Source organism: Chiloscyllium plagiosum, chromosome 29 (genome assembly GCF_004010195.1).
Source record: "Chiloscyllium plagiosum isolate BGI_BamShark_2017 chromosome 29, ASM401019v2, whole genome shotgun sequence".
Lineage (NCBI taxonomy): Eukaryota > Metazoa > Chordata > Chondrichthyes > Orectolobiformes > Hemiscylliidae > Chiloscyllium > Chiloscyllium plagiosum.
Genome location: NC_057738.1, coordinates 48,554,344 through 48,572,163, shown reverse-complemented (window position 1 = coordinate 48,572,163; position 17,820 = coordinate 48,554,344). Strand labels below are relative to the sequence as shown.

Below are 17,820 nucleotides of genomic sequence, written 5' to 3'. Positions count from 1 at the left end.
GAGAGTTCACAGAATTATCACAACAATTCAGCCCATTGTGTCTGCACTGGCTTTCCAAATGAGCAGCTGACTGAGTTGCCAAATGTCCAGGATTATCTTTGACTTCCCTATTGCAGGAATTAAACACTAATTGGCTGGTCACTGCTGTAAGTCAAAAAAAAAGGGAACTCCTCATTGAAGGGATTGTGTGTTAAACAATTCAGGTTTTTTCTTGTAAAATAAATTGAAGACGGGGTTGTGCAGCTGGAAGTGGAACAGATGGTCATGTGATAAAACCACCAAGGACACACCCAAGCAGAGTTGGCAACGCTATAGGTCACATGACCTTGTGTCAGGAGCACTTTACAAGTTTAATGGTGCAGGATATTAATTCAACCCTTTACACCTAAACAATCCTTTCCTCGCAGTATTTGCGGGGCCATAGTTTCTGAAAAACCTGGTGGACTTGCACTGGGGCAGCAGGTAAACAGAAGTGGATGGAATCACTATGGGAGCTTGTGGATCAGGTGAGGAGGGTAGATAGTGCACACACCCTCTGACACCACAAGCAGTGACCCACAACCAATAGCCTCTGCATCCAGCACTTCTTTTCTCCCTTCAGTTACTGGGCTTCTCAAGGGTTTGGAAATGCCAGCTCATAACCTTTTTATAAGGTCTACAATGGACCTTTTATAGACTGGACTTTTTATTTCTTTATGTTTCGCATAGCGAGTTTTAAGAAGATTTGTAGCTCAGGTTGAGGTTCTGGATGTAGGTTTGCTCGCTGAGCTGGAAGGTTCATTTCGAGACATTTCATCACCCTACTAGGTAACATCTTCAGTGGGCCTCAGGCGAAGCACTGTATGGGATTCCTGCTTTCTATTTATATGTTTGGGTTTCTTTGGGTTGATGATGTCATTTCTTGTGGTGCTGTCATTTCCCGTACTTTTTTCTCAGGGGGTGGTAGATGGGGTCTAACTTGATGTGTTTGTTGATTGCGTTCCGGTTGGAATGCTATGCTTCTAGGAATTTTCGTGCGTGTCTCTGTTTGGTTTGTCCTAAAGTGGATATGTTGTCCCAGACCCTATGTTTCTCATTTTATCTCCTAAGAATATATACTCAAGAGTCTGTATCTAGGTACCTTTGTATCGCAAGTGGAAATTGTAAATGCTTGACTGTACTCATGTGAGTACGTGACAATAAAGCTAATTCAATTCAAAACCATTATATTTGTAGATATTGGTATTTGAGGCCTTAGACTCAGTGAAAATAGTTAAAGACATCACTGGGCTTGTCACCCAGCACCAATTCACTCTCAAAATTGGTTTTGATCCATCCCTCCTCTCTCTTCAGTTTAATCTACACAAAATACAGGGGGGTGGGGGGGGAACGACAAGGATTCGTTTTTAGTCATTGGTAGAATATGGATGTCACCGGCCGGGCCACATTCATTATCCATCCGTAACTGTCCAGGGGACTGTAGAAAAATGGACATTAACAACTTCACAACATGTCCTTCTATAAACAGCTCATTTCATTAGCATATATTTCACCTGACCTGCACATATTTGGACTGTGGGAGGTAACCGGAGCACCCGGAGGAAACCCACACAGACATGGGGAGAATGTGCAAACTCCACACAGACAGATGCCTGAGGCGGGAATTGAACCCTGGTCCCTGGCACTGTGAGGCAGCAGTGCTAACCACTGAGCCACAGTGCCGCCCAGACAGAACAGATTGATGAGGAAAATATCTTCAAGATTAATTGGGTCATATGCAGCTGAGCTATTTGGCTCTACCCTGGAAGCCAATCCATTTTGTGGGTGTTTTGCACTGATCCAAATATTCATTAAAAATACTGGAATGAACACAGACCAAGTGATGCTGGACAATGTTGGTCCAGTTCGGCCACAGAATTTCACCTGGACCTAGTCCAATTGGTCACTGTTTTTGAAGCCAAATCTTTGCCCCTTTCCTACCTTGTTCCTGGAGAGATTTGAGGCCAAGTTCAGCTTCTTTGTGCAGATCCTCTATGTGTGGTGGTCGGGTGGATGGGATGAAGACATTTTCCTGTTGATGTTCATACTGCGCTGGCTTGTAATGCACGGCCCATTTACTCTCATCATCCACTTCTGAGGCAACTGCCAAGAAACAAAGAGAAATGTATCTCACTGGAAGTCAGCTAGCAGCTGCTTATTCTCAAATATATCTGCAGCTGTGTGTATTAATCATTACAAACACCAGAACTTTACACCTGTAGCATTTCAGCAAATTTTACAGCATTTTTGATTGAGATATTAGTCTACTTAAACTTTACAACAATGAATCAATTCCGTTGAAAAACAGACAACTGCATTTATGTTTGATGGTGTAATGGTAATCAAAATCAGTGCTCACTGCTAACCTCAGAATACTGCCCCTCAATCTCTCCCATAGAGATTTCTTATTGGCTGACGTCAATCTGAATGGAGTCAAAGGAATCTCCAGCAACAGTGATGTCATCAATCAGGGCAAACAGCCAAGCATAGGTTGTCTCTTGATGACATCAGTATCAATGAGAATTCAGAGAAGGCCAAGGATTGCTCCTTGGGGACACAAAGGGGAATGTGGAGGCATCAGGAAGAGAATCAGTTGTATGTGATGTTCTGGCTATGGTCAAATGTATAAAAAGGGACCAAGGTAGGAATAGTGGCAGCCACAGGGCACCAGTGATATGGTGCGGATGATGATGTGGTTACCATGGCAAAGGAAACAGACAAGCCAAGTCTGTTACCGTGGTTACATAGGATGTTAGCAGTGACTTGCAACCAGAGCTGCTCCGGTGCTGTGACTAGGTTAGAAACATCGGTTTAACAGAGTTTTGGAAAGGTGCACATTCAAGGAACAGTAAAGCTCCTTCTCACAGTCCTGAGACTTCCCAAAGCATTAGTAACCAATTAATGACTTTGGCATGTACTTGCTATTGTGGAGTTGGCAGAAATGTCAACCAATTTGCACACAGGAAGGTTTCGTAAACAATTAGATCCCAAATCAAATTTGTTTTTGGTGATGTTTTCAAAATAACAGACAGGAAGACCAGGATAAAATTTCCCATAGTTTCTTTTGGATGAAGAGACATAGACTGAAAATAACAGCTAGAAGGCAAAAGGGGATTTGAGGAGAAAGGTTTTCACTAAAGGGTGATGGGAGTCTAGAACTCCCTGTCTAAATGATGGTTAAGTTAGAAACAGTTGCAATATTGAAACAGTATTTTGATATTCATTGCATTGGCATTGCCTCAAGGGATATGGATCAAAAGCTGGGAAATGGGATTAGTGTAATCAGATCTTTGTTGACCGATGCAGACACTATGGGCAGAATGGTCTCTTCTGTGCTGTAGTAGTCTTGGATTCTGATGTGGGATCAGTTACATGCACACAGAATTACAATCAGAATCACATTTTAACATTTTATCACAAATGTGGTACCTACAACAGTATAGCGAGGAAGCGATGGCCTAGTGGTATCATTGCAGGATTGTGCATCCAGCGACCCAGATAATGTTCTGAGGACCTGGGTTCAAATCCTGCTATGGCAAACAATGGAATTTGATTTCAATAGAAAGTAATCTATGAATCCATTGTTGATTGTTGGGGAAAAACCCACCTGTTCCACGAACGTCCTTTAGGGAAGGAAACTGCCATCCTTACCTGGTCTGGCCTACATGTGACTCCAGATCCACAGCAATGTGCTTGACTCTTAATAATTAGGGATGAGCAATAAGTGCTGCCCAGCGATGCCCTCATCTTGTGAATGAATAAAGAAAAGGCATTGTGGCAGCCTCGATAGCCTGTCCACATCTCAAACTAGAATCAGCTCACAGCTTTGATTTAGATCAAGCAGAACTGCCTTGGAGTCCAATAAGATTTGACAGACAGAAATATATCGACATGTTCTTCACAAAGCAATTCATTTATCGGACAGTAATTATGTAATGTCACTAAAATGGCCCTCCCTCCGCAATATAATTGCGAGCAAATAATTCCTATAACATCTTTCTGAGCATTTAAAATAATAGAACGCAGTCACTGAACTCCAATACTGAACTCCAGAGTTTACTTGAAATAACACATCCCCCTTTAACAAATGCAGTTCATTCAGAAGTTGAACCCAATAGCTGAGCTAACTCCCTCATGTAATGCTGGATTGCGACATGGTCAAAAGCATTATCTTTTGAACATGATATTAGATCGAGGTATGGCCTGATAGGAAGATGCGGAAACAAAAAGGTCCTGGAATACAATCTGAAGAACAGTTAGTTTTATGACATGGTCAGCAATCTCAAAGACAATTAATGATGGGAAACAATTGCTAACTTAGCCAACAACTCTACCAACTCATTCAACAAATCAATATTTCTCAAACTACAACAGTTGCCATTATTGTTCAGATTTGTGATTGCTTCATTTTAGCAGAAGAGTAAAAAAAATTGCATTTAAAAATTGAGCAGTGACTAAGAGATAATAATTGAAAACCACCAGAGCTATAGATTTAAAATTAATGAATAACAATAGTGAATAATTCACATTAACTCGATCCTTTTTGGAACCTTCTCACCTGCCTCTGTTCTGATCTGGGTTGATATGATTTGTCAAGCTTTCCAAAATGTGACCCGTGGATTAAATTGATTCCGTGTTGGTAGGTAGTAATGTAGTGATGCTAACACAATCGACATCTTCAAGGGGAGGGTTAACCTCCAGTCAAGCAAAAATGTTCAAAGCCTCAGTCTATTTACAACAGGTCAATAAACTCTTGAGCAGGAGGTGAAAGATTATGGGTGGTAGGTAATCAGATCAGCCATGAGCTTACTGAATGGCATGAAGGCTAGAAGGGCCAAATACAGGTAACTAGCTCCTTTTCCTAATTCATGTTCATATTCTGAGGTCATTTGGCCTGCTGTGGCCAGGCTAGCCACCTGCAAGAGCAACGCAGTGAGACCCACACCCCTATCCTTTCTCTGGAAACCTGAAAATCCCTCTTTGAAAGCTACAACTGAACGTGTCTCTACCACAATCTCAAGCAGTGCCTTCTAGCTCTCAGTGAGAAAAATCTCATCAGTTTCTAGTCTCGAATCACACTATACACTGCCATCCTTAATGATGTACTAGCCAGTTTTGCTGAGAATTACTAAATCCAGGTTTTCAACCAGCATTTAGAATGATAAGTTTCACCAAAAGTCCATCCATTCAAAAAACTATGCAAATGTAGACCCTTGTGACTAAAAGCCTGTCAATAGGAAATGTACAAGTCAAACTGCTCTTTGATGCCTGGAGAAAGGACACCTCAGCTTCGGCCTGGAGACCCTCCAACCACACAGGATCAATGTGGATTTCACCAGTTTCCTCATTTTGCCTCCCCCCACCTTATCCCTGATCCAACTCGGCACTGCCTTCTTGAACTGTCCTAACTGTCCATCTTCCTTCCCACCTATCTGCTCCACCCTGCTCTCCGACCTATCACGACCACCCTCACCTTCATCCACCTATCGCATTCCCAACTATCTTCCCCTCCAGCTCCAGCCCTCTCCCATTTATCTCTCTGCCCCCTTGGGCCACTCCCTTATTCCTGCTTATAATTGAAACGTCAACTCCCCTGCTGCTCAGATGCTGCCTGATTGGCTGTGCTTTTCCAGCACCACAGTCTTCGAAACTCCTTTTTGTGTAGAGCCTGGATGGACCAGACGATGAGGCCCATGAGGCACTTAATCTTCCAGCTCCAATAGCAGCAATATACCTAACATGATGACCATTGGCACCTTTTATTAAGAATATTAAAGAAACAGCATCCCTCTTGAACTGGGATTAAGGCCATTTCTCATTCTGTTTAGGAGAATAAAACTCCATCGCTCTGTAGAAGTGACCCTCTTACCAAGGTAAAAGCTTGAATTGAAATCTGCTCTTTGTGATTGGTTCAACAGATAGTATCTTTTTTTAACAATGATTGCCAACACAGCTATAATGCAACAGAATAAATGCAGTACTATTGCTTTCTTTATTTACGCAGTACCTTAACAGGATGAAGTTCTGGTACTTAAAGTTAATGACTGAACACTTGCTCAAATACAGGACAGAGAAATGTCAATCGTGAATTCTTTTATGGTAAAATTCACTGGCATCATTTGAAGGCCTTGCTTGCTAATGACTATCCAAAAGAAATATTAGATTAAATTACTTAGTGTGGAAACAGGTCCTTCGGTCCAACAAGTCCACACCAGCCCTCCGAAGAGCAATCCACCCATTCCCCTATATTTACACCTGACTAATGCACCTAACACTATGGGCAATTTAGCATGGCCAATTCACCTAACCTGCACATCTTTGGATTGTGGGAGGAAACCGGAGCACCCAGAGAAAACCCACGCAGACATGGGGAGAATGTGCAAACTCCACACAGACAGTTGCCAGAGGTGGGAATTGAACCTGGGGCGCTGGCACTGTGAGGCAGCAGTGCTAACCACTGAGCCACCGTACCGCAAATTATTTTGAGAGCTTATTTTTGCAAATCGTGGCAAAGTGTGGGATTATGGAGTTTAACAGAGCACTTCTTCAATTAACTCAGATACCATACACTAATGTAAATCATGCACCCACCAGCACTCTCCCAACACCAGACTGAGCACAGCATAGCAACATCGAGAGCAATACAAAATGCACCACTGCACCAAGAAAGGCAACTATTGTATTTAATTATCAGAGGAATGAAACACAGAAGTAGGAATAATGTGGTATAGTTGTACCTGGCATTCATGAGGTCACTTTTAGAGTACAGGACAGATATATCTGCATTAGAAGCAATTCAGAGAAGATTCATCCGACTGACTCTCAGAATGGAGGAGTTTTCTTTAAAAGGAAAATTTGACAGATAGAACCTGTGCCAATTGGACTTTAGAAGAATGAGCAACAAGATGATTAAAACATACAAGATGCGGAGGGAATTTGACGGGATGGATTCTGAAAGGATCCCCTTGTAGGAGAGGCTAGGCCAAGGGTCACAGGGTTTCCAATTTAAAGCAGAGACTATAGGAATTTGTTTTTTTTTTAAAATGGTCATAAGACTCTGGAATCTTTCCCACACAGCCACAAAGACGGGTCAGAGATTTATTCTTTAGTCAGAAGTAGTCATTCTTGACTAACAAAGGAGTCAAATGGGATTGGGGTAGATGGGGAAAATGGAGTTCACACCACAGTAAGATCATCCACGATATGATTAAATAGGAGAGCAGGGTCAAACAACAAATGGCGTCCTCCTAGTCCTTATGTGTTTGCCTGTTTGTAAAGGAAGGTTGAGGTCAGACATCCCAGCTCCAGGATGTCTCTGCAGAAACTCCTCAGCATTATGTCTTAGGCCCAACCATCTTCAGCTGTTTCATCAATGACCTTTCCTCCATCATAAGGTCAGAAGTGGGAATATTCACTGATGATTGCACAATGTTCAGCACCTTTCGTGACTCCTCAGATGCTGAAGCAGTCCATGTCCATGTGTAAAAGACTTGGACAATTTTCAGCCCAAACCAGAATACATTAGCAAGGAACATCTGCACACACAAACGCCAAGCAAATGTCCACTTCCAAAACAGAAAATCTAACCATCATTCCCTGACATTCATAGAATCTCTACCATAAGGATTCTGGGTAATCCAAGATGGAGGACAGGAAAAACTTCTGGCTGTCAGAGCTGCTCCTTTTTGAGGTATTTTAGGTGCTGGAGGCGATTTCCTCGAATTCCAGGAGCAGCAATTACTGTTTTATATGCTGTTGCATTGTTTTGGAACTTTTGGAAAAAAAAAGTCAAAACAACAGCAGTTTTAAAAGGGAGAAGAACAGACAAAGGAAGCACATGGTGAGGACAGTGCAGGAGAGAAAGAGGGAAAAAAACTGACATTGCCTTTGCTGTTTGAATTCACATATCGCTGGACATCAGAGTGCATCTGGGAAAATTAACAAACAGTGAAAATCACAACTGATCATGGAGGAACTGTTGGGCGAAGTTCACAGCACAGAATCAGATAAATTAATTGTTGTTTTAAGTGTGATCTACAGAAAGTCTGCAGTAAAGAGTAGAGTGGGTTCTTTCTTGATTGTGTGTTTTTGGAGATATATCTCTTGATTAAACTTAGGATATAAGCCATAACTATTAACTTAACCTGGGGCAGAGTTTGTAGAGGAATAAGACGGTGTTATTTTCTGGGTCTATAGATTGTGAAGAAGCAAAAATGGCCTTGAGTAGAGTGATGTGTGGTTCTTGTCAGATGTGGGAGTTTAAAGAGAGTTTAACGATTACTGCGGATTATATCTGCCATAAATGGTGTTGGTTATGAATCTTATCAGATCAAATGGATCAGTTAGAGAGACAGTTAGGAGCAATGAAGAATTTGCATCCACAACAGTATATGATGAATGGCAGCTATCGAAAGGGGGGGGGAAAAGAGTCTCAGATATAATCACATAAATGGGTTAACTCCAGGAAAGATGAGAGGTAGACAGCTAGTGCAGGACGTTTTTGTGGCTATACTCAATCCAAACAAGTATGCTGTTTTGGAAAATGTAGGGGGTAATGGATTCTCAGGGGAATACAGCACGAACTGCCAAGATTCTGGTATTGAGATTGGCTCTAATGCAATGAGGGGTACGTCAGTTTCCAAGGTATCAATTGTGTTAGGGGATTCTGTATCCGAGGTACAGACAGACGTTTCTGCGGTCAGCAGCAAAAAAGCAGAATGGTGTGTTGTTTCCCTGGTGCCAGGAGCAAGAACGTCTCAGAGAGGGTGCAGAATGTTCTCAAGGGGGAGAGGGGCCAGCAGTAGGTCATTGTCCACATTGGAACCAACACATTGGAAGGGAAAAGGTTGAGACTCTGAAGGGAGATTACAGAGAGTTAGGCAGAAACTTAAAAAGGAGGTCTTCAAGGGTAATAATATCTGGATTACTCCCGGTGCTATGAGCTAGTGAGGGCAGGAATAGGAGGATAGAGCAGATTAATGTATGGCTGAGGAGCTGGTGTATGGGAGAAGAATTCACATCTTTGGATCATTGGAATTTTTGGGGGGGTAGAAGTGACCTGTACAAGAAGGATGGATTATACCTAAATTGGAAGGGGACTAATATACTGGCAGGGAAATTTGCAGAAGCTGTTCAGGAGGATTTAGGGAGATAGTGAGGGACCCAGGGAGATAGTGAGGAAAGAGATCAATCTGAGACTGGTACAGCTGAGAACAGAAGTGAGTCAAACAGTCAGGGCAGGCAGGGACAAGGTAGGACTAAATTAAACTGTATTTATTTCAATGCAAGGGGCCTAACAGGGAAGGCAGATGAACTCAGGGCGGTGGAACTGAGAAATAAGAAAGGGATGATCACCTTATTAGGATTGTATTATAGACCCCCCAATGGTCAGAGGGAAATTGCAAAACAAATTTGTAAGGAGATCTCGGCTATCTGTAAGAAAAATAGGGTGATTATGGTAGGGGATTTTAACTTTCCAGACATCGACTGGGACTGCCTTAGTGTTAAGGGTTTAGATGGAGAGGAATTTGTTAAGTGAGTACAAGACAATTTTCTGATTCAGTATGTGGATGTACCTACTAGAGAAGGTGCAAAACTTGACCTACTCTTGGGAAATAAGGCAGGGCAGGTGACTGAGGTGTCAGTGGGGGAGCACTTTGGGGCCAGCGACCATAATTCTATTAGATTTAAAATAGTGATGGAAAAGGATAGACCAGATCTAAAAGTTGAAGTTCTAAATTGGAGAAAGGCCAATTTTGACGGTATTAGCAAGAACTTTTGAAAGCTGATTGGAGGCAGATGTTCGCAGGTAAAGGGACGGCTGGAAAATGAGATAACAAAAATCCAGAGAAAGTATATTCCTGTCGCGGTGAAAGGAAACGCTGGTAGGTATAGGGAATGATGGATGACTAAAGAAATTGAGGGTTTGGTTAAGAAAAAGAAGGAAGCATATGTCAGATATAGACAGGATAGATCGTGTGAGTCCTTAGAAGAGTATAAAGGCAGTAGGAGTATACTTCAGAGAGAAATCAGGAGGGCAAAACGGGGACATGAGATATCTTTGGCAAATAGAATTAAGGAGAATCCAAAGGGCTTTTACAAATACATTAAGGACAAAAGGGTAACTCGGGAGAGAATAGGGCCCCTCAAAGGTCAGCTAGGCGGCCTTTGTGTGGAGCCACAGAAAATGGGGAAGATACTAAATGAATATTTTGCATCAGTATTTACTGTGGAAAAGGATATGGAAGATATAGATTGTAGGGAAATAGATGGTGACACCTTGCAAAATGTCCAGATTTCAGAGGAGGAAGTGCTGGATGTCTTGAAGTGCACAAAGGTGGATAAATCCCCAGGACCTGATCAGGTGTACTCTAGAACTCTGTGGGAAGCGAGAGAAGTGATTGCTGGGCCTCTTGCTGAGATATTTGTATCATCGATAGTCACAGGTGAGGTGCCGGAAGACTGGAGGTTGGCAAATGTGGTGCCACTGTTTAAGAAGGCGGTAAAAACAAGCCAGGGAACTATAGACCAGTGAGCCTGACCTCGGTGGTGGGCAAGTTGTTGGAGGGAATCCTTAGGGGCAGGATGTACATGTATTTGGAAAGGCAAGGACTGATTCGGGATAGGAGAAAGTGAGGACTGCAGATGCTGGAGATCAGAGCAGAAAATGTGTTGCTGGAAAAGCGCAGCAGGTCAGGCAGCATCCAAGGAACAGGAGAATCGACATTTCGGGCATAAGCCATTCCTGAAGAAGGGCTTATGCCCGAAACGTTGATTCTCCTGATCCTTGATTGCTTCCTGACCTGCTGCACTTTTCCAGCAACACATTTTCAGCTCTGATTCGGGATACTCAACATGGCGTTGTGCGTGGGAAATCATGTCTCACAAACTTGATTGAGTTTTTTGAAGAAGTAACAAAGAGGATCGAGGAGGGCAGAGCGGTAGATGTCATCTACATGGACTTCAGTAAGGCGTTCGACAAGGTTCTCCATGGGAGACTGATTAGCAAGGTTAGATCTCATGGAATACTGGGGGAACTAGCCACTTGGATACAGAACTGGCTCCAAGGTAGAAGACAGAGGGTGGTGGTGGAGGGTTTTTTTCAGACTGGAGGCCTGTGACCAATGGAGTGCCACAAGGATTGGAGCTGAGTCCTCTACTTTTTGTTATTTACATAAATGATTTGGATGCGAGCATAAGAGGTACAGTTAGTAAGTTTGCAGATGACACCAAAATTGGAGGTGTAGTGGATAGCGAAGAGGGTTACCTCTGATTACAACAGGATCTTGACCAGATATGGGCCGATGGGCAGAGAAGTGGCAGATGGTGTTTAATTCAGATAAATGTGAGGTGCTGCATTTTGGGAAAGCAAATCTTAGCAGGAAGTATACACTTAAGGGTAAGGTCCTAGGGAGTGTTGCTGAACAAAGAAACCTTGGAGTGCAGGTTCATAGCTCCTTGAAAGTGGAGTCACAGGTAGATAGGATAGTGAAGAAGGTGTTTGGTATGCTTTCCTTTATTGGTCAGAGTATTGAGTACAGGAGTTGGGTGGTCATGTTGCAGCTGTACAGGACATTGGTTAGGCCGCTGTTGGAATATTGCATGCAATTCTGGTCTCCTTCCTATCGGAAAGATGTTGTGAACTTGAAAGGGTTCAGAAAAGATTTACAAGGATGTTGCCAGGGTTGGAGGGTTTGAACTACAGGGAGAGGTTGAACAGGCTGCGGCTGTTTTTCCTGGAGGGTCGGAGGCTGAGGGGTGACCTTATAGAGGTTTACAAAATTATGAGGGACATGCATAAGGTAAGTAGACAGTCTTTTCCCTGGGGTTGGGGAGTCCAGAAGTAGAGGGCATAGGTTCAGGGTGAGAGGGGGAACGACATAAAAGAGACCTAAGGGGCAACTTTTTCACGCAGAGGGTGGTACATGTATGGAATGAGCTGCCAGAGGATGTGGTGGAGGCTGGTACAATTGCAATATTTAAGAGGCATTTGGATGGGTATATGAATAGGAAGGGTTCTGAGGGGCCGGGTGCTGGCAGGTGGGACTAGATTGGGTTGAGATATCTGGTCGGCATGGATGGGTTGGACCAAAGGGTCTGTTTCCATGCTGTACATCTCTATGACTCTATGTGGAAGCAGGCCATTCTGGCAGGGGGATGGGATGGGATGGGATGGGATGGGATGGGTGGGGGTGGGGGTGGGGCGGGTGTGAGGGTCGGGGGAAGGAGATTGCTTCAGTTCTGATTCTACTCAACATAAAAACTATGGTCAAGTGGAGAATGCTCCCCCTTTGCATGGATTGGTGTTGCTCCAACAACACCCAAGAAGCTTGACACCATCCAGGACAAAGCAGCTCACTTGATTTGCACATCCACAAGCATCCACTCCCGACACCATCAATGCTCAGTAGTTGCAGTGTATACAGTCCACAAGATGCATTGCAGAAATTTACCAAAAACCTTTAGAAAGCACCTTCCAAGCCGACAACCACTTCCACCTGGAAGGACAAGGCCAACAGATTCATGGAAGCACCACCCCTACAAGTCTCCCTCCAAGCCACTCACCATCCTGACTTGTAAATATATCACCCTTCCTTAACAGTTGCTGGGTCAAAATCCTGGAATTTCCCCTCTAAGGACATTATGGGTCAACCTACAGTACAGCCAGCAGTGCCCATATCCTAAAAGTGTAATTGTTGAAATCCCAAAGTAGGCAATTTTAAACCATTGAAACAGAGTATTTACAGACCCAGACAATAGAAAAGAACAGAAATGGTGAGGCACATGAAGAATCACACAGCGAGGTCTGTTTGCACAGCCTTTTTCCAACTTGGGGGCTTCAAGCAGCATTCAGAATAAGATATGGATAATTCAGATATCATGTGATCAGGACACATCTCAAAGTTTTGATTTGAGACAGTCAAACATTTAGCAAGTGTTAACTGTAGAAATTCAGTCGTTATTTGTAATATATTGGCTCACAGTCCTCAATTCAAAGCTCCAAAATTCGCCTTGAATCAGATCTGCTCATTTCTCTATTTATTACATCCCTCTGATTTCTTACACAAATAAAACAAAGTTGACAGGATTAATTATGCAAATTAAAACTATCATATTAAATAGCTTCATCAAAGATATCTCCAAACGTTTTTCACCTCAAATCCCCCAGAGAATGGTGCACACAATGGGATCTGTGTCTCATCACATAACAGCAAAGTGTAGGGTTGGCCCATTAGAGGTAGCAGCAAATGCTCTGATAGCATATTGTCAGGTTTGGAACTTGTGGCTGTTACATATTTCCCAGCAATCACCACATTAGGCTTAAATCTGTGCAAAATAATTTTACTTTGCTACATCCTTCAAGAGATGGAAATGTGTTGCTGGAGAAGCGCAGCAGGTCAGGCAGCATCTAGGGAACAGGAGAATCGACGTTTCAGGCATTAGCCCTTCTTCAGTTGCTTCTCCAGCAACACATTTCCATCTCTGATCTCCAGCATCTGCAGACCTCATTTTCTCTTCAAAGATTACATCCTTCAAGAGCCAATTAAAACATTTAAAAATAGATATTCATCTCCAAACAGATCAATAATGCAGCTTTAAGAGATACAGCTATGCTTATAATTTTAAAAAATTTATAACTTCAGAGAGCTCTCAGTCTGCAGTCAATAAAAATGTCTAGTCAACATAAAATAAAATGTAAGCTACACAGTTCTCTGAAGAATGTAAAAAGGTACATGTAATACCAGGTATAAAAGTGAGATCCAATGCATCAATAATTTCCCCCATTTCTCTGAATCTCCAAATTTAAGAAAACTAATATAAAGTTACACGGACAGAGCAGGGGAATGGGACTGACTAGTTTGGGAGCAGGCATGAACTTGATTGACTGAACGGCCACCTTCTGTGCCATAACTGACCTGATAACTATGACTGAAGCACCAAAAGTAATTCATCCATAAACCTTGGGGAATAATCCAGCCTTCAAGCTGAACAAAGCTAACTCCAAACTGACTGAAACATAGACCAAAGGAAGCCTCATTCTATAACAGGACTTACACACAGACTCAAAACCATTTAAACAAACCTTTGGCTCAAAAGGCAGTTCCATTCCAATTCTCTAACTTTACTCACAGATTATGTTCATCAGTTTGCAACAATTAATTTCTCAAACAATTGAGAAAGTGAAATACATGAATAACTGCCAAAGATAATATTTCCAGAAATAATGGATTCAATAACCTTATTTTAAAAAGGTACATGTACACATCACACATTGCGATGGAAAACAGCATAACATCATTAACATTCGCCAGCAGCTGAGAGAGTTTATTTTTAATTCACTCTTGGGACACGGGTATCACTGGGGAGGCCAGCGAGGACGCGTGTGTCACTGGGGAGGCCAGCGAGGACGCGGGTGTCACTGGGGAGGCCAGCGAGGACGCGGGTGTCACTGGGGAGGCCAGCGAGGACGCGGTTATCACTGGGGAGACTAGCATTAATTGCCTGTAAGAAGATGGTGGTGAGCTACATTCTAGAACTACAAATCCACATTCTGTTGGAACACCTATAGTGCTGTTAGGATCTGAATCAGACTTTAAAATGTTTTGGAAATCAAAAAACATAGTAAACATTGAAATTTTGAAAAAGAGGGAGGAAAATGCTGGAAGCAAATGACTGACAAAAGATCCCAATTTGAAACCAATCCTCCACTTTTGAGAAATTCATAATTAAAACTCATTCAAGTCTGTTTGTGAAACTGTTAGGGATCGCTGTATACTTGCAGCCACAGATAGGGGCTACAGTGTAAAGCATAACTGGCTATCAACCCGCGCCGTGCATTGAAACATGAAGCTGTTAAAGCAATTTTAAAAACTTTAAATTGCTCAATGTAGATGAGAGATTAAGAATCCAAGAAGATAATTATTACAATAAAAATTCCTCTTTGAATCTTCACACATAAACAATCCGCATATGAATCAATATTTTGTATCATAAGTGACCAGAGTCAATGAGAGTGGTGCTGGAAAAGCACAGCCAGTCAGGCAGCATCCGAGGAGCAGGAGAGTCGACGTTACGGGCAAAAGCCCTTCACAAAAGGCTGTTAACCAAACAAAGCTTTCCTCATTGGCGGTCCCCCTGGCTGGAGGGAGACGGTGTGTGTGTCTCTCTCTCTCTTTCTGGCTTGATTGGTCTGAAGGTGGCTGACGGGTCCAATACACGATTTACAGATTCTGCTATGAGGGGGAAGGAGAGGTGACTAAGTGGGTTGTTTTGAGGTTTGTCTGCTCTGTCCAACCCCTATCCTTTACGTCGGTATCTCTTGGAGTTCTGCGAACCTTCTCCATTCTGGTTAGTCACAAACCAGAGGCTGCCTAGCTCGCTGGGAGGTCTGACCTATTTAGGGATGTTTGGAGATCATCCCTAAAGCATTCCCACTGTCCCCCTGGGAGTTCCCTACCTTGTCAAAGTAGAGCAATTGTTCTGGGAGACTGCTCTGAAGTATCCGAACAGGATTTATGCTGATGATTCACAAAGTCTGCCTCCCTAACATTGCACAAACTAGCATCCCAGAAATATTTATTCATTAACAGTGGCCCCAGCTAATGGAAAATTCCTGAATTTATAATGTACCTGTTGCCTTCCTTTTTTTTTATTCCTTATTTTAGGTGGAGGAAGAATGATTAACTTATTATTAATATATTATAAATCACTGCAGAAAACTCCAGTGGTGTTGGACTTTATTATTATAATAATACAAAATATACAAAATGGTCTAAATGATATCAGATTTGATCAATTATAACTCCAATCAGTGTCCTGAAACATAAGCAGTGACTGCAAAGGGCTAAATTGCAACAAGGCCTCTTATTGGGCACAGTTATTGTAAAATATAATTACCTCCTAACCAATGGGAGTGATGCAAGGAGCATGCAAACTACACAAGACCTTTCTTTCAAAAAGTCATCAGGATTGAAACGGTAACCCTGCTTTTCATCCACAGATGCAGCCAGACCTTATGAGTTTCTCCAGCAATTTCCATTTGTATTTCAGATTTCCAGGTATCGGCAGTTCTTTTACTTTAGCCTGTTTGTACTTATCGCAGATCCAACCTTCCAACTTGGCACCACCCTCATGACCTGTCCATCTTCCTTCCCAAGCTATGCACTCCACCCTCCCCTCCGACCTAACACCATTACCCCCAACTCCATTACCTATCATATTTCCAGCTACCTTGGCCCCAATTCAACCCCCCCTCCCATTTATCTCACCATCCCATCAGCTCACAGCCTCATTCCTGATGAAGGGCTTTTGACCGAAACGTCGATTCTCCTGCTCCTTGGATGCTGCCTGACCTGCTGCGCTTTTCCAACACCACACACTCGACTCTAACCTCCAACATCTGCAGTCCTCACTTTCTCCTATTGCTTAGGTGCGGCGCAGTGACTCAGTGGTTAGCACTGCTGCCTCACAGCGCAAGGGACCCGGGTTTGATTCCAGGCTTGGGCAACTGTGTAAAGTCCACACAGACATTCTCCCTGTGTCTGCATGGATTTCCTCCCACAATCACAAAGATGTGCAGATCACATTAATTGGCCATGATAAATTGCCCATAGTGTTAGGTGCGTTAGTCAGGGCTAAATAGGGGGTAGGGGAATGGGTCTGGGTGGGTTACTCTTCGGAGGGTCAGTGTAGACTTGTTCGGCCAAAGGATCTGTTTCCACACTGTAGGTAATCTAATCTAATCTAATCTAATCTAATCGTATACTAGCCTAGCTCTGTCGTTGCAGCATCCAATCCAATGTTAACCACAGAGAGACTGGCATTGCTCAGCACAGTCGACAGATGTTGGTGCAAGGCTAAAACTCACTCAGATTTCATGCCGGACTGAATCTAACTACAGCAGGGGCTAGAGACAGCAGGAAATAACTTTCTCAACAGGAGGATACCTGAGTAATTAAACCGCAGTGAGGATTCCTGGCATTTTCCAATGCAGCACAGGAGGCTTGAGTGAAGAAAATGGAAAGCAACAAGATCCTGTTTCTGCAGGGGCTTCTCCAGATGAAGCCTCTGAAGCATGGTGGAAAGACAGCACCTTTTCAGGATAAATGCCAAGAACCTGGCTCTGAGGACCAGGCTACAGGGATGGAAGGTGTTCTGTGATCTCAGCAACACTCAGACTGACCCCTTTTCCAAACCGAACTCATCTCCGCATACCTTGACACCGTCCTGTCCCCCTTAGTCCAAGAACTCCCCACCTACGTTCGGGACACCACCCATGCCCTCCACCTGCTCCATGATTTTCGCTTCCCCGGTCCCCAACGCCTTATTTTCGCCATGGACATCCAGTCCCTGTACACCTCCATCCCCCATCGCAAAGGACTCAAAGCCCTCCGCTTCTTCCTTTCCCGCCGTACCGACCAGTACCCTTCCACTGACACCCTCCTTCGACTGACTGAACTGATCCTCACCCTGAACAACTTCTCTTTCCAATCCTCCCACTTCCTCCAAACGAAAGGAGTAGCCATGGGCACCCGCATGGGCCCCAGCCATGCCTGCCTCTTCGTAGGATATGTGGAACAATCCATCTTCCGAACTACACTGGCCCCACCCCCCACCTTTTCCTCCGCTACATCGACGACTGTATCGGCGCCGCTTCGTGCTCCCACGAGGAGGTTGAACAGTTCATCCACTTCACCAACACCTTCCACCCCGACCTCAAATTCACCTAGACAGTCTCAGATTCCTCCCTCCCCTTCCTCGACCTCTCTATTTCTATCTCAGGCGACCGAATCAACACCGACA

General features: G+C 43.4%; 1 protein-coding gene across 3 annotated transcripts in view; it reads right to left on the bottom strand.

Moving 5' to 3' along the window:
• LOC122564569 (uncharacterized protein KIAA1522 homolog) overlaps positions 1–17,820 on the bottom strand; it is a 281,052-nt gene that overhangs the window by 38,591 nt on the left and 224,641 nt on the right. For all 3 annotated transcript variants that reach the window (XM_043719658.1, XM_043719659.1, XM_043719660.1), the window contains exon 2: positions 1,960–2,121. In XM_043719658.1, coding sequence (XP_043575593.1) covers positions 1,960–2,121 — 162 coding nt within the window. The remainder of the gene's footprint in view (positions 1–1,959; positions 2,122–17,820) is intronic.